This window comes from Bufo bufo, chromosome 9 (genome assembly GCF_905171765.1).
Source record: "Bufo bufo chromosome 9, aBufBuf1.1, whole genome shotgun sequence".
NCBI classification, from domain to species: Eukaryota; Metazoa; Chordata; class Amphibia; order Anura; family Bufonidae; genus Bufo; species Bufo bufo.
Genome location: NC_053397.1, coordinates 229,339,833 through 229,361,752, shown reverse-complemented (window position 1 = coordinate 229,361,752; position 21,920 = coordinate 229,339,833). Strand labels below are relative to the sequence as shown.

General features: G+C 43.3%; 1 protein-coding gene across 1 annotated transcript; it reads right to left on the bottom strand.

Moving 5' to 3' along the window:
• Nucleotides 1–6,567: 6,567 nt before the first annotated feature.
• On the bottom strand, nt 6,568–21,449 carry LOC120979879 (the record flags this gene model as incomplete). The annotated part of the gene is made up of 2 exons (XM_040408840.1): nt 6,568–6,670; nt 20,479–21,449. Coding segments are annotated over 2 exons (1,074 nt in total), but the record flags the coding sequence as incomplete, so codon positions are not given.
• Between the last annotated feature and the right edge of the window lie 471 nt (nt 21,450–21,920).

Sequence of the window (21,920 nt, the reverse complement as noted above, 5' to 3'; positions counted from 1 at the left end):
CGCTGGAGCAAATGGGGTATAGTCCTGCCCGGTAACAAAGGGAAAGTTAGGGCAGAGGCCAGCGGCGCTCTGCCCAGATGCCAGCTCTTCTGCTGGGAGGGGGTCAGAGGAAGCTAACGGCTCCTCTACTGACCTCAGTACCTCGGTAGGGGTTAGCTGTGGAGGGTAGGGATCGCTTACCTCCTCCTCCTGTTACTCACACTGCCGCTGGAGATCTGGGCCGATTGCCCAGCATCCCTGTAGGGCTGGTAGAGAGACTTTGGTCCCATCTCCCCCTGCCTGCTGGGAGTCCTCCCAGGACCAGTCTATGAGGTCCGCGACCTCCGGTACTTCTGGTCCCTGTTGGGGGAGAGAACCGACTGTCTCTTCTCCCATGAATACACACTGGCGCTGGGGAGAAACGACGGCACCTTCCGCTCCCTGTAACTCACACTGCCGCTGGGGAGCAAGAACAGTACCTTCAGATCCCTGTGACTCACTTGGCTGCTGTGGAGAGGGACCAACTGTCTCCTCTCCTAAGGGTACACACTGCCGCTGGAGAGAGAGACCGATTGTCTCTGCTCCCAATACAATACTCAGCTGTTGGGAAGGAAGGACGGCACCTTCATCTCCCTGTAACTCACACTGCCTCTGGGGAGCAAGGACGGCACCTTCAGCTCCCGGGAACTTGCTCGGCCGCTGGGGTATCTCCCTCCTGTCTACCGCTGCCATGGCCTGCAGGTACTCTCTGATCCTCCACTTCACCATCTGTACGAAGTTTTCAGCGGGGTTGGGTCCCAAGAGAGACAGCACCCCATTAACCTTTCTATCAAACTCCTCCTGCGTGTAGCAGGGCTCCATGCTTTCTCTGCTGATTTTGGTTCTTTTGTAGATAGGGGCGCTGTACGGGTACTAGCGTTGCCCTCAGTTTGTAATCCAGGAACTGGTGTTGCCTTGTAGCTGTCCTTCTGGGCCGTGAAAATAATCCCGTTGCTTGCCACCAATTGTAACGGACCGTTCAGCACACAACTCCGTTCAGACGATATTCCCCTTTCCAATGCACAGGCAGCTACTGCAAGCACCAGTCTGCCGAACTGCAAACTACACGAACACTGGAAACCGCGGAACAGGAAAAGCATACAATCGGCTTACACTCCTGGCAATCATTATACAATCCAATTCCCCCAAGAACGAGACGACACTTCGCTTGAGGGTTAAGCAGAACTGACTGTCCTGGCACGTACAGTCTCTTTTATTTACAATCCACAAACATAGTACTGCCCACAGGGTTTTGAAATACAACCAATCAATATAAATTTACAACACATACAATGTAAGTACAGCAGCAAATCGGACACAAAAGGGACAATGGCACAATGGGACAATAGAAACACACCCAGCATATTCCTCCCCTCTGTCTAGGAGATAATTGAGTCAATTTCTGTATCTACACAACTATCTCCTAAGCTGAAAAGTTACACTTCTTATAAAGTGTTACAACTTTGTGAGTTTATATTGTACATACATATAACTTATATCAATTTAACCAGTATAACTTGGGGACAAACCTATCCAAAATTCACTTGAATAGGTTCAGGGGTTTAAAAGTTAGTAAAAGTATCTTAAAGGGCCGTAATCCTGGGGTAGGAGGCTGGCAAACAGCCCCCTCCAAAACACTGTGGCGAAGTGACTTTCGCCACACCCTCCTCTGGCAAGTCTAGCTGCTGGAGTCCCAACTACCACACCGTCCTTTATGGAAGGGTGCCTGATCAATAGATGTTTCTAGCTCACAAGTCCCTGTGTAAAATGTGCTGTTCGGTCTGTCTGCCTGTGATTTTGACTGACTTGGTGCTGCACACTGGTGTCTCTGATCCCCATGGGCCAACAACCAACCAACACACAGACTACACCAAGAAGTAGAAGCCTGGTGCATTCCCTGCAGTGAAGTCCATATCCCTGTATAGGGATTCAAGTATGAAAAACAGGGAACAAGAGCTAGCATAGTAACATTGTTTGTAAGGCTGACAAGATACATCTATCCATCCAGTTCAGCCTGTTATCCAGAGGAAGGCAAAAAAAAAAAAAAGTGGCCAATTTTCCGGATTTTAGGGGGGAAAATTCCTTCCCGACTCCAATCAGAATAACTCCCTGGATCAACGGCCCCTCTCTAGTAACTATAAATATTATTACCCTCCAGAAATACATCCAGGCCCTTCTTGAACTCTTTTTAACAAATTCACCATCACCACCTCCTCAGACAGAGAGTTCCATAGTCTCACTGCTCTTACCGTAAAGAGTCCATAGTCTCACTGCTCTTACAGTAAAGAGTCCATAGTCTCACTGCTCTTACTGTAAAGAGTCCATAGTCTCACTGCTCTTACCGTAAAGAGTCCATAGTCTCACTGGTCTTACAGTAAAGAATCCATCGTCTCGCTGATCTAACAGTAAGGAATCCATCGTCTCGCTGCACTTACAGTAGAGTCCATCGTCTCGCTGCTCTTACAGTAGAGTCCATCGTCTCGCTGCTCTTACAGTAAAGACCATCGTCTCGCTGCTCTTACAGTAGAGTCCATAGTCTCACTGCTCTTACAGTAAAGGGTCCATAGTCTCACTGCTTTTACAAAAACTTTTTCTATCCACCGTGTATATAAATAAATATACATATTCACCTAAAGAATTATTAGGAACACCATACTAATACGGTGTTGGACCCCCTTTTGCCTTCAGAAGGTGCTGATAGCATTCTTTAAAAATGTTGGCCCATATTGATAGGATAGCATCTTGCAGTTGATGGAGATTTGAGGGATGCACATCCAGGGCACGAAGCTCCCGTTCCACCACATCCCAAAGATGCTCTATTGGGTTGAGATCTGGTGACTGTGGGGCCATTTTAGTACAGTGAACTCATTGTCATGTTGAAGAAACCAATGTGAGATGATTGGAGCTTTGTGACATGGTGCATTATCCTGCTGGAAGTAGCCATCAGAGGATGGAGACATGTTCTCATTCTGTTTACGCCAAATTCGGACTCTACCATTTGAATGTCTCAACAGAAATCGAGACTCATCAGACCAGGCAACATTTTTCCAGTCTTCAACAGTCCAATTTTGGTGAGCTCGTGCAAATTGTAGCCTCTTTTTCCTATTTGTAGTGGAGATGAGTGGTACCCGGTGGGGTCTTCAGCTGTTGTAGCCCATCCGCCTCAAGGTTGTGCGTGTTGTGGCTTCACAAATGCTTTGCTGCATACCTCGGTTGTAACGAGGGGTTATTTCAGTCAACGTTGCTCTTCTATCAGCTTGAATCAGTCGGCCCATTCTCCTCTGACCTCTAGCATCCACAAGGCATTTTTGCCCACAGGACTGCCGCATACTGGATGTTTTTCCCTTTTTTTACACCATTCTTTGTAAACCCTAGAAATGGTTGTGCGTGAAAATCCCAGTAACTGAGCAGATTGTGAAATACTCAGACCGGCCCGTCTGGCACCAACAACCAAGCCACGCTCAAAATTGCTTAAATCACCTTTCTTTCCCATTCTGACATTCAGTTTGGAGTTCAGGAGATTGTCTTGACCAGGACCACACCCCTAAATGCATTGAAGCAACTGCCATGTGATTGGTTGATTAGATAATTGCATTAATGAGAAATAGAACAGGTGTTCCTAATAATTCTTTAGGTGAGTGTATATATATATATATATATATATATATAAAATATAGATATAGATAGTTAGTAGGGGTGGTAATACCAGGTGCTGTCGTGTCAGACTCCTGGAAAACCATTTACCAATAAGACCAAATGCTAGTTTCCAGGATGTCCCTCCATGACAGCGCCACCAGAGAACTACCAAATTAGACAGAACTAGGGGGGCGACCAGCGCCTGAAGGACTTTCCATCCAAATGCCAGGTCTTGGTTGGCTAGCACATGTAATGTGCCTATAATGTCTAGAGAAGGTGTGAAAGCTTGACCATGTAGCCACTTTACATATTTGGACTACAGAGGCCTCAGCTTTCTCTGGCCATGAAGCTGCTATGGCTCTGGTCGAATGGGCTCTCACAGTCAAGGGGCAGGATACATTTTGGAGTCTATAGGATTCCTTGATAGTCTCATTAATCCATCTGGCCAATGTTTGTTTCCAGGCCGTGTTACCTCTATTCCTTCCGCCAAACTGAACAAAAAGATTTTAAGACCTCCTCCAAGATTATGTTATCTGAAGATATCTCAGGATTATTCTTCTGACATCTAGACAATGGAAACTCTTCTCCTGAACCTTTCTGGGGGAGGCACAAAAAGAAGGAAGAATTATTTCCTGCTCTCTATGAAAGGGGGAGACCAAGGCCGGATCCAGTCTAAGTATTATTCGATCATCTAAGATCTTCAAGTACGGTTCAGATATCGACAAGGCCTGAATCTCCACTATTCTACGGGCCGTGGTTATAGCATTGAAAGACAAAACTTTATCAGATATTTCCTCTAAAGGTTAAAACGGTGGATTGCAAAGGCCATTTAGGACTACGTTTAAATCCCAGGCAGGAACAGTCTGTCTTAAGGTAGGTCTAATCCTAAACACTGCTTTTACAAATCTTTTTATCCATTTATGCTCTGCCAAAGGAATATCCAGACACCAGGATAATGACGAAATCTGAACTTTCAGAGTATTAGGTCTTAATCCGATATCAAATACCTTCTGAAGAAAATCCAGTATATGACTTATTGAAGGGGAAGAATTTCCTAGGTGATTAAGAGACAACCATGACCTAAACTTCCTCCATATCCTGTTGTATATGGCAGAAGTTGCTGGTTTAGGACTATACTGTAAGGTCGATATTACCTTGGCTTTTTTAAATTTTTTTATTTATACAAAGTGACAAACAACACACATTATAATAGAAAAAACAACTAATACAGGATAGCCATTATGGTAAATAGTCAACTACCCTATGAGAGAGAACAGAATCCTGCATAAATTATGGATATCACAATAGATTCAGGATTAATATACAAGAAATAGAACTATAGCCTCCCCCCCTTCTCCCCAATTGGCTGTCGTCACTACAGCTCTATCAAATGCAGCCATAATTACGGTAATAATTGTGTCTAAACAGTCAAACGTGCCGCTCTCCGTTTCCTTTCCATATCCTCATAAATTTTAATTTGTCGAAGGTACTGGAACCATTCATATAACGAGGGTGGGCAGACAGACCCCCAGTGTTTAATTAAGATGACTTTTGCCGCCATCAGACCCCTCATCCAGATCTGTCTGACCCGGACCGGATTTACTGTGTCTGGAGCAAAATATTCCAACATCACCGTCAACATCCCAGGGTTATATGTCGAAGAGGACTCCTTTTGTAGGGCTACAAAGACCTGTTCCCAGTACCATTTTAATTTGCTGTTCCACATTTAGGACAGCAGCAATCTCGGCCTTTTTTTTGAGGAAATTTTGCTTGGGTTTTTGGCGTATAATACAATCGATGCAAGATCTTAAATTGAATTAATCTATGAACATTAGAAATTGTGGCCTTTCTTACATTTCTATAAATACTGGTCCATTGTAGTGGGAGGCAATGCAACTCTTGCTCCCATTTACTTGGGCTTTTAAATACAGCTACGGTTGCCAATGCCACATCGAAGTTTACAGTATAAGCTAGCTATCTTAACCCTATCATCTGTCTGGGTATAACAATCAAAAAATAAATTCTCCCGTTGAAAAATATAACCTTTGTTACTAGAGGCCTCATATACATGTTTTAAACGTGAGTACATAAACAAATCTAATGAATTACTATCAGTGAAGTTAAATTCCAAAAAAGATTTAAAATGTCCCAAAGAAAAGAGATGACACACATTGACAACCCCCTTATGGAGCCAATAAATAAAATCTGTGATTTTGAAGAATTTCACCAGATTCCTGTTCTCCCACAGAGGGGTGAAGGCAAAAGAATAGGAGACTTTAAGTATCCTCTTAATCTTATTCCAAACCCTCCAAGGTATCAATAGGGACTTTCTCAATCCCAAATAACCAGATTCCAAACATGTGAAAATATTCTCTATTGGGTTATCCGTAACCTGAGTCAAATATTGTGCAAGTAAACTCTCTTTAAAATTACAACATCGCTGAATCTGTGAACATAAATAATCTCCCTGAAAAAAAGGAAGTGATAACCCGCCCTCCGATTCCGACAGCCATAGGTATCTTTGTTTTATACGCACCATCCTTCTTCCCCATATTAGATCATTAATAAGAGTCTCCAATCTATGGAAAAAGATATCATTGATCCAAACAGGGGAAGCACACATCGGGTACATCACAATAGGCAGAATGATCATTTTAACCAGTGCTATTCGATCAGTCTGTGCCAATATCAATTTCTGCCAAGCACACATTTTAGACTTAACTTTATTCAAAACCGGGGCCAAATTAAGCTCATAAAACCTATTTATGGGAACCCCAATCTTAACCTTTCTAGACCTTGCCTTTTTAATGTCTGCCTCTCAGGATCCAGGCTGTCAAATTTAGTTTCTCGGGTCCAGGTATTTTAAAAGGACCCTGGACAAGGAGATCTTGTCTCTTTGTTGGGGACATTGGTTCACCAATATACATGTCCTTCCGAATTTGGAACCAACACCTCTTGGGCCATGCCAGTTTTATCAAAATCATAGTTGTTGAATTCAATCTTAATTTCCTTAGAACTGCAGGAATTAGTGGGAAGGGGGGAAACGCATAGCCCAGGTCCATATCCCATTCCTGGGAAAGTGCATTCGCTCCCACAGGATTGTCTCTGGGATTTAGAGAGTAGAAATAATCTGTCTGGGTATTCTCTTGTGGCTTGCTCCACCTGAGAGAAATAAGCTAGAATACTTCCCTGTTGAGCATCCACTCTCCCGGGTCAAACCTGTGGCGACTCAGAAAATCCGCTGTTGTGTTGTATATCCCCTTTAGATATATGGCCAATAAGGATCGCACATTCTGCTCTGCCCATGTAAAGATCTGGTCCGATAGATCCTGAAGAAGAGGATTTCTTGTTCCTCCTTGATGCTTGAGATAGCAGACAGTGGTCATGTTGTGCTGGCCCGTCAATAAATGTCCTGCTGCCCTCAAGGTTTCCAGGACTGCTTTCAGCTCCCTGAAATCTGATGATCGTAGACTGTCCTGGATCGACCATGTTCCATGAAAAAAGGAATCCCGTAAATGAGCACCCCAACATTTTTGACTGGCGTCTGTGGTGATCACTGAAGCTGGAGTCATATTCCAGGGAATATGCCATGAAGGTTTTACGGATTCAACCACCAGGTTAGGAAGTTCCTCACTCTTTTTGGAAGGATTATATTGTAGTTTAGTGAGTGGTGGTCTCTGTCCCATCTTGATAAAACGGTCTCCTGTAGAGTCCTTGAGTAAAACTGTGCCCATGGAACAAATGGAATGCAAGATGTCATTATAACCAGTACCTGCATGGATTCTCCTAAAAGAGGAAATCCTATTATTTTTTCTTCTTTTAATAGAGGAAGGTAGGTTCTCTGTTCCCATGAATCTAGTAGAGTCCCTAGAAAAACCTTTTTGGTGTCTGGGTGTAGATCTGACTTTTCGAAATTTATTATCTACCCCAATTCTTTTAGTTGAGATAAGGTCTGCTGAAGATGATTCTCCAGGAGCTCCTTTGATATTGCTGTGAGTAAAAAGTCATCCAGATAAGGAAATATCATTATGTCATTATTTCTGCAATTAATTTCGTAAATATTCGAGGGTAGAAGATATTCCAAACGTAAGGCATTGGAACTAGTAGTGGTAGATTTTCCCTCCTATCTTTATTGCAAATCTCAGCTATTGCTGCTACTGTTGATGAATGGAGATGTGATAGTATGCATTCTTTAGATCTATGGTGCACATGAATGCTCCCGAAGTTATGAGAGGAGTCGCTGATCTATAGACTCCATCTTGAATTTGTGGTATGTGATCCATCTGTTCAGGAATTTTAAGTTTATGATCACCCTGAACGATCCGTCAGTTTTTTTTTATTATAGTTTTTTTTTATAAGGAACAGCTTTTAGTAATGGCCCCTGGATTCTTGGGGATGAAGGAACAGGATTATTGCTTCCAGACTGCATAATTTCTGTATATCCTTTAAAAGTTGTTCCTGTAGCGTAGTAGATTGAAACTCTGTTATCTGAAATCTGTGAGGGGGAGAGGATTGAAATTCTAGTCTAAACCCTTTGTGGATCGTATCTAGAATCCATTGATTGTGTGTAATCTGCATCCACCTCTGCCAGAAGAACCAAAGTCTTCCCCCCACCGGTCTGACGTCATTGTTTTCCTGGATTACTATTGGAATTTGGATTGAGGAGGAAGCCTCTCCCTCTTCCTCCCTTTGGGTAACTCCACCTCCCCGTCTTTCCTTTACCTCTGGGTGCTGTGTTCGGAAATTGTCTAGAGGGCTTCCGAAATGGTTGTGGCTTCCTAGGCCTCTCTTCCGGAAAACCTTTTTTCTTGTCCGCTGCTCTATCTAGAATAGTCTAGAACTGGTCCAAACAGATAATATCCAGAAAAGGTGTAACGGTCACGTACACACACAAACAGGGGGGAGGATAGTGACCACTGCGCTCCACCCTCAACCCTGGCCCTGCCTACTTGCCTCACGAGTCCTGATGACAGGGGACAACTGGACGGCAGTCCCTAACTTAGTATACGTGCGGGAAGGACAGACAAGACAAATAACGGATAGTGAACGGACCGGGTCAAAACTAAGAGGACAAAGCAATACAGAGGGATAAGCAAAGTAAGGTCAGGAGAAGCCGGGGTCATAAATACCAGGAGAGTCGAGAAGTACCAAAGGAGTCCGCAAAGAATAGTCAGGTGGAAGCCGAGGTCAATATACCAGGAAGGATGCGCAGTACAGGAGGAGCAGGCAAAGGATCGTAGGGAAAAGGATCAGGTAAGTACATAGGTATCCAACAACTGTCAGGAACCTAAATTAACAGGCAACCTGGGGCCAGCAGGCTGCATGTATTTATAGTGGGGAGTGAGGGTCATGTGACGTGGCCAGCATCACATGACCGACAGACCGACCAGTCGAGCACCGAGTGATCAGCTCGGCGCTCAAGGCAGACCTAGGAGCAGGGAGCCTCCCAGCTAAGCTAGCAAAGCCGCCCTGGGAACGAGGTCAAACACAGATCCTCGCTCCTGAAGCTAAGCAGCAGGTCTGCGGCTGATGGGAGACCGAGTGTGCCTTCGGCACCCCGTTACAGTACCCCCCCCCCCTTTTACGAGGGGCCACCGGACCCAAGACTTCAGGCGATGGCCTTTCAGGGTGTTCTGAATGAAATTTTTTCAAACAAGTCTAGGAGCATGAACCTCCCTGGCAGGTACCCAAGATCTCTCTTCAGGTCCATACCCCTTCCAGTGAATCAGGTACTGCAAGGAATTACGCACTTTCCTGACATCCACTATTTTAGACACCACATACTCGACAGCATCATTAACAAGAACCGGCAGAGGCGAGGCTTTCGATGGTACTACCGGTTCAAAATTGAGATTTATGGAACACATTATGAATGTGGAATGACTCGGGCAGCTCCAACCTAAATGATACCAGGTTAATCACCTCCGTGATCTTATATGGTCCAATAAAACGAGGAGCAAACTTTTTAGAATCTACCTTAAGAGAGAGATTCTTGGATGACAACCATACCTTATCCCCAACCTGAAAATTCACCCCCCTTGAACGTCTCCTATCGGCCTTGAGTTTCTGAGAACTTTGAGCCTTTTCTAAGTTCGATTGAACCCTGGCCCAAACTGTGCACAGTTCAGAGGAGAGCCTATCCGCCTCAGGGTTAGAGGAGGAGATGGATGACCCAGAATGAAAACGGGGATGGAAACCATGGTTACAAAAGAAAGGTGAAACCCCAGCAGAAGAATTGACACGGTTATTCAAAGCAAATTCAGCCAATGGAAGAAATTTCACCCATAATTGCTGGTCATCAGCAACATACAACCTCAAGAATTGTTCCACAGACTGATTAAGGCGTTCAGTCTGCCCATTACTCTCAGGATGGTAGGCAGAGGAAAAAGACAATGAAATTTGACATTTTTGACAGAAGGCCCTCCAGAATTTGGACACAAACTGCACACCCCTGTCAGAAACAATATTTTCCGGGATACCATGCAATCAAACAATTTCTTTCACAAAAATAGACGCCAGGGTTTTGGCATTCGGGAATTTAGACAGGGGAATTAAAAGGACCATCTTGCTAAACCTATCGACCACTACCCAAACTACAGTCTTACCCTCTGCCGGCGGTAGGTCAGTTATAAAGTCCATCGAGATATGGGACCAGTTTCTACTGGGAATGGGTAGGGGTCGTAGGTTACCAGCAGGGCGAATCCTAGGTGTCTTGGACCTGGCACAAAACTCACAGGCTGACACGTAGGACTTGACATCCCTAGTTAGAGTGGGCCACCAATAAGATCTAGAAACCAGATCCTTAGTGCCCTCAACACCCGGATGTCCACAAAAGGCAGAATCGTGACACTCACCCAACAGCTGGAGACAAAATTGTACGGGAACAAACAACTTATCTGTTGGGGTGGATACCTGTGCCAGATGTTGTTCAGACCTTCAGACCTAATGCGAGCCGAGATATCCTGGGTTAGAGCTGCTATGAAGATTTTTGCTGGTAGGATGGATTCAGGTGGTACCTCAGTAGGTTGAAAAGCATGGAAGCTCTGAGATAATGCGTCCGCCTTCACATTTTTACTTCCCGGCCTGAACGTAATGGAAAAATCAAAACGAGTAAAAAACAGAGCCCATCTGGCTTGACGGGGATTCAACCTCTTAGCAGACTCGAGAAACATAAGGTTTTTATGGTCAGTGACAACAGTTACACAATGCCTTGCCCCCTCCAGAAAATGCCTCCACTCCTCAAATGCCCATTTAATGGTCAGCAGCTCCCTATTCCCTATGTCGTAGTTTCTCTCCGTGGGAGAGAATTTCCTGGAGAAGAAGGCACATGGTCTCAGGTTAGTGAGGCTAGCAGGACCTTGTGAAAGGGTTAGGGTTAGGGTTAGCTAGCAGGACCTTGTGAAAGGACTGCTCCTGCGCCGTCCTCGGACGCACCCACCTCCACAATAAAAGGTCTCTCCTGATCAGGCTGGATCAGAATGGGAGCGCTACTGAATGCCTTTTTTAATTTTTCAAATGAAGAAATGGCCTTAGTAGACCAATTCTCCAAATCCATCCCTTTCTTAGTAAGGTCGGTCAATGGTTTAGCAATTACGGAAAAATTCATAATACATTTACGATAGTAATTGGCGAAACCTAAGAACCGTTGTAAGGCCTTTAACCCCTTCCCGACTGCAATCCGTTTATATACGTGATATTTGCTGCAAAGCGCTTGGATTAAAGCCTCTGCCCCTGCCCTGCTGCTGTCAAGGACAGCATACAGTTCAGTATTGCCGGCAAGGGACCAATCAGAGTGGCCCCTTGCCGGCAATCGATCCGATTGGTTAGTCTGTGCAGACTAACCAATCGGATCGCGGCAGTAAAAAAATGACGGTTTCAGGCTCTGATCTGCGCTCTGCAGATCAGAGCCTGAAATCAGGTAGTGTTGCTCATGCCCCCCGATCTGTGCCCCTCCAAGCCCTTGGTGCGATCTGTGCCCCCCCTGATCTGTGCCCCTCTCCTGCCTCCTGCGCTCATCTCCTGCCTCCTGCCCTGATGCGGTCCGCCCCCTCCACGCCCCATACATTAGTCCTGCCCCAGCCTCCCTCAATGTTGGCGGCCGAATGCCCCCTCCCTATCCAGTGCTGCCCCCGGTCCCCCTGCTGTGTGTGATGGCAGCGGCTCCATTCCTGAGCCGCCGTCATCAGCTGTCAAGGTATATCTTTTATATAAAATATAAATATTTTATATAAAAATATAAAAATTAATAAAATAATAAAAAATGGAAATCAGTCAGGAAATCCACTAGGCGGACATAAAACGCCTTTCTTTTATCTTGAGACTCTAAATTTAATTTATGCAATTAATGAAAACAAAGGGGCAATCAATTATGCAAAATATATGTAACAATTTATTTATAAATGTGTAAAATTCCAATATAAAACTGACATAAGATCAATGGATAGACAAATTGACGCAGTACCAATAAACCACCACTAGATGGTGGTATAATCCACTATCACTTTCTCACCAGCACAGAATTATTAAAAGTAACATATGATAAGAAATAAATGATATTTCTTTATCAAACAGACCAATACTTAATACATCAAGACAAGCTCAGGATTTTCTGTTTACCAACAGGTTATAACATGATAAAATACAGATTAATACAAGAACAATAAATGTTGTCCCTTGACTCTGTCTCAGCCTATGACAATCAAAAATATAAATGATATTAATATGATATTATATCCCACTCAGCAACCAGACTATGGAAATATAATTTCCCAGAGTTTTCCTCTACTCAGATAATGTCTAATCTCCCATTAGCAATATGCATTTTTGCTAAGAGGACAACTAGCATTAGGGAGGTGATTAACACTATACGTTCCCACAATATGGAAACACTTGACTATACGCTGAGAGGAATATCTTAATAATATCACAAGCAAAATATAACATACGTTACCAAGTCAAGGATGGACAGGTTTCGGGTGTAATCAGTTCTCAAAACTCTTCCAGTGAACAAAAATTAATCCAAGTTTCTTTTTGTTGTTGAAGTAAATTGTTAGTTGCAGTTGTTTCAGTTGAAGAGTGTAGATAGCTGGATAGATAGCTAGATCGATAGATCCCTCCTAACCTCTTACATGCATAGTTTATACCCCATGTTATCTAAGAATTCCTCCCCTTCTAGATTAGGGATCTCCAATCAGACAAGATGGGTGTGTTCGTATGCAGATACCAATGATGTCATTTTAACCCTTGGAACACTGGTGAAAATGCCATACTATTATCAATTTACCTCTAGATGGCACTGTTGTACCACATGACAATTTCAACATTAATTCTAAATACCTAATAATATATTCAGATGACCCTTTTGACCTCCCCCAATATGCATCAGTATTAAGGGTTTCTTCCTGACATTTTAATTACCCCTAATCTAGACATGTTGGAGTCACCATCTCCTACTGTCTTCTTATGGACAATGGTTCCTTTTACTTAACATCCGGATTCATTAACTTGCCTACATGGCTGGCTAATAATATTTAGCTCTCCTCATGAAAACCAATTAGTAGGAAGGCAACTTCAATACTTTTCTAAACCTTAAAAGTCTATATGGTTAGTGGGATATACACGGCATAAAATATATATTCTAAATGATATATATATATATACACACATCGACACACTGTTATACATAGATGACATATTATATAAGTCATTGGATAAGATATGTTGCAAATTTAAATACACCACACAGGAATATATAGAATATAATTATGAAGACATGAATGGGACATTCATACACCCAATGCTTTCTACAAAGTAGACCTCCCTAATGATTTTGTAATGAAGTAAAATAATACATTGCTATTCAAATGGTTGTTTCTCACAGATACATGTCTGTAGGGCCCATTATAGTATTAACGGATATACTACATCTGCTCACTATAATTTTAAAAGACAATATACTCTATGTCTCCACAAACATGTTCCCAAACTGAACTCAGCATAACCTCATCTCGGCCTGTTTCAATCCTATAGAGAAATATCAGACTCTGGTTCAATCTGTGATTACACTTAAAGGCAATGGGCATTGATATTTAGACCATAATATCTTTAGATAAGATTGTACATTTATGAAAATGCACGACAAATCCCCCTTCATTCCAAAATATTCCACAAAGTGAGAATATATTTGGAATGTCAAAAACTTTTCATATGTCTTCTTCATGGGTCACGGCGCGTAGACTTTGTCTATGGTGTTTTAGCCATAGTTTACCTAAAGTCTTTTTGAATAATCTTATCCAACGCACTGTTTGGATGGTTAACAAACTCAACCATTCCATAGATCTTGCAAAACAGGATATAAGTTCGATGAATGTTTGTTTTGATTCTTCATCTCCGCATGTATACTTAATAAGTTACTTTTCAGTGAACCGATCTCCAGTTCCAATGTTTTAATGGAGATGGAATTGGCAACGGTTACACCTGTGGCAATGACAGCGCCCACTACGCTAAAGATTATAGCGGCAACAATGACAGAAATAAACCGTCTTGGTCTTTGACTCGTAGAAAGCTGCTCTCTGGTCAAGGTCTTTCTCGCTTGTTCCAGTATTTGCGTAATCCGTTCTTGGGAATATCCGATATGCGTTTGGTACCAGGTTTGGATCTCCGGTGACAGGATCTCAGACACGTTGAATTGTTTTTCGATGAAGACGCGTGGATCCAGGCTGATGTAAATCTTCTGGGACAAAATCCTCTTGTTCGTCAGAATGAATCCCGCGGTGTCCTGCAGCATGATTCCGGATGAAGGACCTGGCACAACAATCGGTTCGGCGTGGAATTCTTTCCCCAAGATTAGGATGACATAGATGATGGCAATGATCTTAGTCGGCATCTTGCGCCTAAAATATTGTATGACAAAATATGAGTATATGCATCTTTCACTTTTTATCCTGTAAGAAAAGAGTTAATGCTATCATATATTTTTGATTGGCATAGGTTCTTTTCTTGAACAGGGCAAGTTCCTTGTTTTAGAGGTTAGTTAAGAGATGTTTAGTTATAGAGGAAACACATGTGAGAATGGGTTAGTATACACGTTTGTTCATACAATACCAATCCTAATTTCCGTCTTTAGCTGGAACTGTAAAATCTCTTTACCTCTCCTCCTCAGACTCCTATCTCTCGAAGTCGTGAGCTAGGATGACAAACACGTAATTGATTAATGTGCACCCATTTTTCCACAAATTCATCCCCCTTAGGGATTTTTATCTTGTATACCACTGGTGACAACTTTTCAATAATGACATAAGGTCCTTTCCATGAAGGTAGGAATTTTCTCTCCTTCACTTGATCCCGAGCGAAGTTATAGAGATAAACCTGATCGGAAATTTGATACTCCTTCTGAGTAGTTTTCAGATCGTAGTATGTTTTAGCACTCACTGCGGCTTTCTCTATATTCTTCTGGGCAAACGCAAAAGCATGCTGAAAGTGCTTGCGTAAATTTTCCACATATTGATGCGATGTTGTAGCATTTATCAAATTATGATCTGTTGTCCTGTATAATAAATGCTGGGGTAACACCATCTTCCTTCCTGTGATCATCTCGAAGGGAGAAAGTTTGGTTGCTGCGCTTGGGGTGGCCCTGATGGCCATAAGAACCAAAGGCAGTTTGACATCCCAGTCCTTACCAGATTCATTGACAAATTTTCTTAGAACGTTCACGATGGATTGGTTGTAGCGCTCCACTCCACCACTAGAGGCTGGCCGATAAGCTATATGCAGCTTCCTTTTTACCCCCAGTATTTCCCACATCTTTGTCATCACTTCACTAGTAAAATGACTTCCACGATCGGACTCAATGCGTTGGGGAAGACCAAACCTGGAGAATATGTGGTTAATGAGCAGAGATGCACATACGCTTGAACTGCATGTTTTGCACGGCAAACATTCTACCCATTTTGTGAACAAACAAGTTACGGTTAACATGTATCTGTTGCCTTTTGATGATGTGATTACTGGTCCAATGAAATCAATTTGGATGTCTGACCATGGCATGGACATCCCCCTTTTCATCAGTGGTGCCCGATGAGTGGGTCCTTGTGGCTGGAATTGAGGGCATATTAGACATCCTTGACAATATGTTCGCACGTCTTGTAACATATGCGGCCAGTAAGCGTAGTCCCGTAATAACTCGTATGTTAGTTTCTCACCTCGATGTCCAGCTGTTGGGGCATCATGGGCATGTTGTAGCATCAGACCTCGATACGCTGCGGGTACTACCCATTGCGTGATACCGTTCTTTGAGGTCCTTATCAGCAATCCATCCTGTAATGAGAATTGGGACTTACCCTTCATCAAAATCCGTAACTCCTCCTTACCATCACAGTCTTCTGTATTTTTGGGACAATTCTGTGGATCCAGAATGTGGTTATAAAAGAGACCAATAACTGGATCCCCCTTTTGGCCTGCAATGAGATCCTCACTAGGGGAATCTTGGCTCCATTGCAACACATTAGCTTCAGTTCCCTTTTGGGCCTGACTTCTTGTCGTTGCATCCACTTGGATAGTTCCCATGAGGTCATCAACGTCAAAGACTTCTCCGTCAATGGCTGCTTGTTTGGCGAGGGAATCTGCTAGGTCATTCCCTTCTTTATCCATACCTGGATACTTTGAATGACCCTTTACCTTTTTCCAGTAAATTGTAAGACCGTGGGTGGTAACCATCTCGTCAATCTTACAAAACATCTTACCATGCTTGACTGGCTTGTTGTTGCTTCTCATCATGTTGGATCTTTTCCATCCGGGGAAATATTCCACAAAGCTATTACGAATATAATCAGAATCTGTGATGATTACAAACTCCTTAACATCATATTCGATAGCCATTTGTACGGCTTTGTACACAGCAGTAAGCTCTGCAACCTGGCTGCTTTTGGAACCAATTTTGTATCCAACGGATATCTCTGGGAACATATTATTCCACACGATTCCGACACCTGCAACCAGCGTGTGTTCGGATCCTACATCGGTATGGAAGGAACAGCCGTCTACATATACACACGGTAATGATTTGCAGTACTCCTCTTCGTAAGATTTATATGGGGATGATGATTGTTCCTCCAGGAAGTCATTCTCCTGCGACTCACCTTGATGTTCCGCATTGGTACAATCATGGAGTTCAGCTAATCCTTGAGCAACTGGGTTCTTATTATTTTGTTTATACCTGATCTCCAACGGCCATCCCATTAAGGACATCGTCCAGGCGGTTATCCTGCTATTTGACAGATTTCCATCCCTTATCCGATCACTCTGCAAGTATTGCAGCGGTTGGTGTGCAGTCTCCACAATGATTCTTTCACCTTGGATAAAACTCCTGAAATATTGTAAAGCCCACACAGTTGACAGTAAGGCTTTCTCACAGCTATTGAATTTTACCTCTACTGGTGACAAGGATTTGCTGGCATAGGCAATGATTCTGTTCCAGTTTTCCTGTTTTTGGAAAAGGACTGCACTCACGCTTTTGTCAGTGAAACCTGTTTCCACGAAGAAAGGTTTTCCCCCTTCTGGATAGGCAAGGCATGGAGCCTGGATAAGTTTGGCCTTGAGTTCATTCACAGCTTGCTCATGACGCTCACTCCATTCCCATTTTACTCCTTTCTTCAGTAACTGCAAAAGAGGTTTTGTAATTTCGGCATAATTATCTATAAACTTACGTGAATAGTTCATCATGCCCAAGAATGATCTCAACTCCTTGAGATTTGTAGGTGACTTGGTGTTGATCACTGCTTCCACCTTCTTCTTCTGTGGGTTGATTCCATCAGCAGTGATTTCGTGACCTAGGAAATTGACCTTGGCACGACACCATTGAGCCTTCTGAAAAGAAAGTTTCACACCAGCTTTCCTCAGCTGGGTTAGTACATGCCTCAGTTCTACAATGTGTTCCTCAAAAGTTGTGCTTTTGATTAGGATGTCATCCACATAGGATAAGGTACCTCGTTCAGTGGCATCAGGCATTGCCTTATGCATGAACACAGCAAATTCATGGCCCGCATTTATGTACCCGAAGGGCAGTCGGGTCCATGCATATTGTTGCTTTCCAAATGTGAAGGCCAATTTGTACTGATCCCTCTCGTCAATTTTAATCGTCCAGTATCCTTGTGCACAGTCAAGGGCGGTGAAGATTTTTGATCCTTGAATTTGTGCCAAACATTGGTCAATATACGGCACGGGCCATCCGGACATGTAAACACGTTTGTTTAATTGTCTTAGGTCCGAGCAGAGACGAAATTGACCATTGGGTTTGAGGACCCCAAGTATCGGATGATTGAACGAGCTGTGTATTGGACGGATAATGCCCCTCCTCTCCAGGTTTTTAATGATTTCCGATAGTGACTCGTAAGCCGCCAGCGGAAGTCGGTATTGTTTGACAAAGACAGGGGGTGCATCTGGATCCGTCTGGATCCTTGCAACATGTATGTCTGTTTCTCCACAGTCATAAGAATCCTTGGCGAACATGTCCTGGAACTCTGTGAAGAGCTCCTTTAGCTGTTGACGCTCTGACTCATCGGAGCATGCATAAGCTATAGAGACTTGTTCCTCCACCCGCTCCTGAAATTCTGAAAAGATTTCCGGCTGACTTAACTCGTAGGCTTCTTCAAGCTCACTGGTTAAGTCATTTTGGGTGTAGTGTACCTTATCCTTTCCTTGTTGGCAGGATTCGTACTCCCTCTCATCGATCTCATGGTTGAAAACCAATGATGTTTCTTCGATGTGGCATGTACCTTCTTCAGAGCTGAAAGGATAAACAGAGTGTATATTGAATAACCCCTCAGGGGTTGAGGAAAAACTTTGTTCTACTACCTGTTCTTCCGTCAGGTATTCATCAGGAATAAGTCCAATAACATCATTCTGGAATCCAAAAGTGTAGTATTCTGATTCCATAGCTAAACCAATTACGGTGTCCTTTTGCAAAGATATGCTATGGGGAATCATATTATGGACTACCATCTGTAATGGAACCTGATGGACGTTTATCATGGGAGTAGGCTTTAACTTTAGGCCGAGTTGTTGCATCCGGTTGGATAAACAGATCAAGGCATCTGCATTCTTCAGTTTCTGTCCCTTTTTCACTTGAATGGGGAGAAGAAACGGTTTGCATCCTTCAGGGATTTCAACCTCTTCAGCAACCTCAATACTTACGGCGTAGGGCATCTGTTGTCCCCCTCTCAAAGCTTGCTCTACATCCTAGAATCCCTCTGGGTCTCCTGGTAATCTGGACCATAAGGTTTTATTCACCAGATCAATCTGTACAGCAAATCTGTGTAGAAGGTCGTTACCTATATACATTTGGTATCGTGGTCCATTTATCACGATGAAAACGTGTTCCGTGGTCTTATTTCCTATGGAGATAGACAAAAGACATCTTGCAACCACATTATGACTCTGGGAATTTCCATCCAGATCATGAACCCATTGTTCCTGTGGAGAGAAACTTTTAATCATTTTAGGATTGGGGACCTGTTTTAATAGTCCTAAGCTTATGTAGCTGGCTTCGGATTTCAGATCCAGTTTGGCATATTTCACCCGGGTTATATTGTTCACTTGTATGGGAATCAATAAATTGTCATTGACCTTTTCAATCCGTACCATGGATTGAGTATGTTTGGTCAGGTCCGCGACTTTGTGATTTCCTCCTTCAAGAGAAATAGTTAATACATCATTATCCAAGGTTACCTTTTCGATTCTGTCCCTCTGGATGGTAATGATGTGAGCGGCACCGTTGACAGCTTCCTCGGGCTTACCATTGTTTAGGATCGTGACATCCGGCATTTGATTGTTCTTGAAATGAACTTCAATCGAGTTAGGCCTCTCTTCAATCACGTGACAACTGCGTTGTGTTTGTGCATTGCAAGAGAATTCATATGCAATGGGTGTCTTCACCTGAGTCCAGACTGCTTCATTAATGAAGTCTATTATGGTACTCAACCTTTTCATAAGGTCAATTCCTATGATCAGCCGATCATATGGAAGATCCACAATCAATGTGGGGTGTCTAATGGTCTTTTTGCCAATTCTAAATGTCAACCATGATGTACCTTTTACCTGTAAAGCATCTCCACCTACACTTATCAAAGAGCCATCAAATGATCTTAATCTCGGCTTTTTTGTCGTCAGATCCATAATCTTTTGGAAATAACTATATGATAAGATGGTGGCTTGTGATCCGGTGTCGAGTAAACTTTTGATTGGTCCGATAAGTTCATTTTGGAGATATGATTCCACAAAATATCGGCCGTCAACCTGGAATAAATCACACAAGAAATTAGAATGTTTGCTCATATGATTCCTCTGGAGGGTTTGACCTCTCGGCAGCTTCGTGACCTCTGCATTCCTGTGTCTCACAGGAGAAGTTGGAGGAGCAGCATCGGCCCCCACCCTTGGGGAAAACTGGATTATATCACAGTTTACAGCTGGTTCATGACTAGAGGCTGGAATGATGGGATCACACTCTGGAATAGACGCATGGTCGCAGGGATCGACACGATTAGACTGTAAGACAAATAAAATATTAGACACCTCCTCCCTGGCCCCAATCTTAGGGTCAGGGGTACTGCAAGGAGAAATGGTATTAGTAATCACATCAGATTCTTTCACATCCATCTTAATAGCCTTGCAGTGGCCTGGGTTCTGACCCGGCCCAAACTGCTTTATGGTGTTGAGCTGGGACCTGGAGTTGCCCCTAAAAAAGGTTCAGGCTGTTTTCCTGGGGATACCTGGGACAACTTTCTCACAATGTCATTCAACTGGGCCACTTGTTCTGCCAGCTGATCAAACCTGTTTGGTTTGCGCATATTTTGGTTTTGTGAGGCGCCCTGATTATTGGTGGGTGACCTACTCCTAGGTGAGTTTAAGGGTTCCTGCCTATCTTCCCTCTGTTGTCTGGGCCTGTTATTCCAGCGTCTGTAACCCTGGGAATCCCTATTGTAATAGGACCTATATTGGGGACCATTATTGTAATATGGACGGTAGTTAGACCTCCCAGCACCAGAATTATCCCCCTCTGACCCGTTGGGATTTTGGGGCTTGGTTTGCTTGGGTCTTACCTGTTGTTGCTGGGTTTGTTGGACAGGACCTGTAGACTGAGAATACTTACGTGGCTGTGTTTCAAATCCCAAGCTAGGGTTTACCTTAGCTTCAGCTATATTTTGCTCTGGGGATTTTTTAAATCTTCTCTCACCTGTTTCATGGTATTCACTGATATTATACAGCGTGGTGGCAGCCGTCACCAACCTATCCAAGGGAGCTTCAATATCCAGATCTCTGGCTAGGCTAAGTTTGATCTGGGTTGGCATAGCATCATAGAACAGCTGCTTAAACTCTTCAGATTCCCAGTTTGGGGATCTATATGCTAACCCATAGGCATTTTTAAGGATAGAGAGGAATTCACGGGGACTTTGATTGGGCCTACATGTAAGCTTATATATGTCCCGTTTTGCAGCAGTAATGGTTCGGTAAGGTCCGAATTCCAGTTTAACTTCATGCAAAACACTTGGCCAATCTTGAATTCCTCTCTCCCTAAAAGAGGTAAAGTAATGACGATATTTATCATCAAATGCCCATGGAAGGAATCTGATTCTGTCAGCATCAGAGTATAATTTTAAAGAATCCATAGTGGATTCATACAGTTCTAGGTGATTCGCTATCTGAGAAGAACCTTTCTTAGAGAACTTGGACACAGTGGTATTTAAAAACTTAATTATGCTGGATGAATTTTGATCCTTTTCTGAATACTGGTAATTTTTCTTCCTAGAGACCACCTCAGCATATGATGGTCGCCTGGGACCCTGATCCTCTTTGTGGGTAAACACCTGTCTGCTTGGCAGGGAGTAAGATACATGCTTTCCCACATCACTATCAGACTCACATGCGCTTTCCCCACTCTCATGAGACACATATTGCACAGGTGATTTAACCCTAACCCTAACATGTCTATCCAAGGGAATATGAGGAGAGACACTTCTAGGGGCTTCCATATTACTGGCACCTAGTAAGGTGGTTACAGTTTGCAATGCCTGGTTCAATTGGGTTAATGCCTCCTGTGTTATCACACCAACACTTTCAGGTTGCTGAGTGTCTTGGATGGGGTCTGCTTTAGGAGCATGTGATGACATGTCTGGATGTTGGGGAGTAAGACATGGAGGCTCAGGAGATCCCACAGAGTTAGATGGATCCCTTTTAGCATTGACTATATTATGGGCTGATCCATCTGTCTGCTT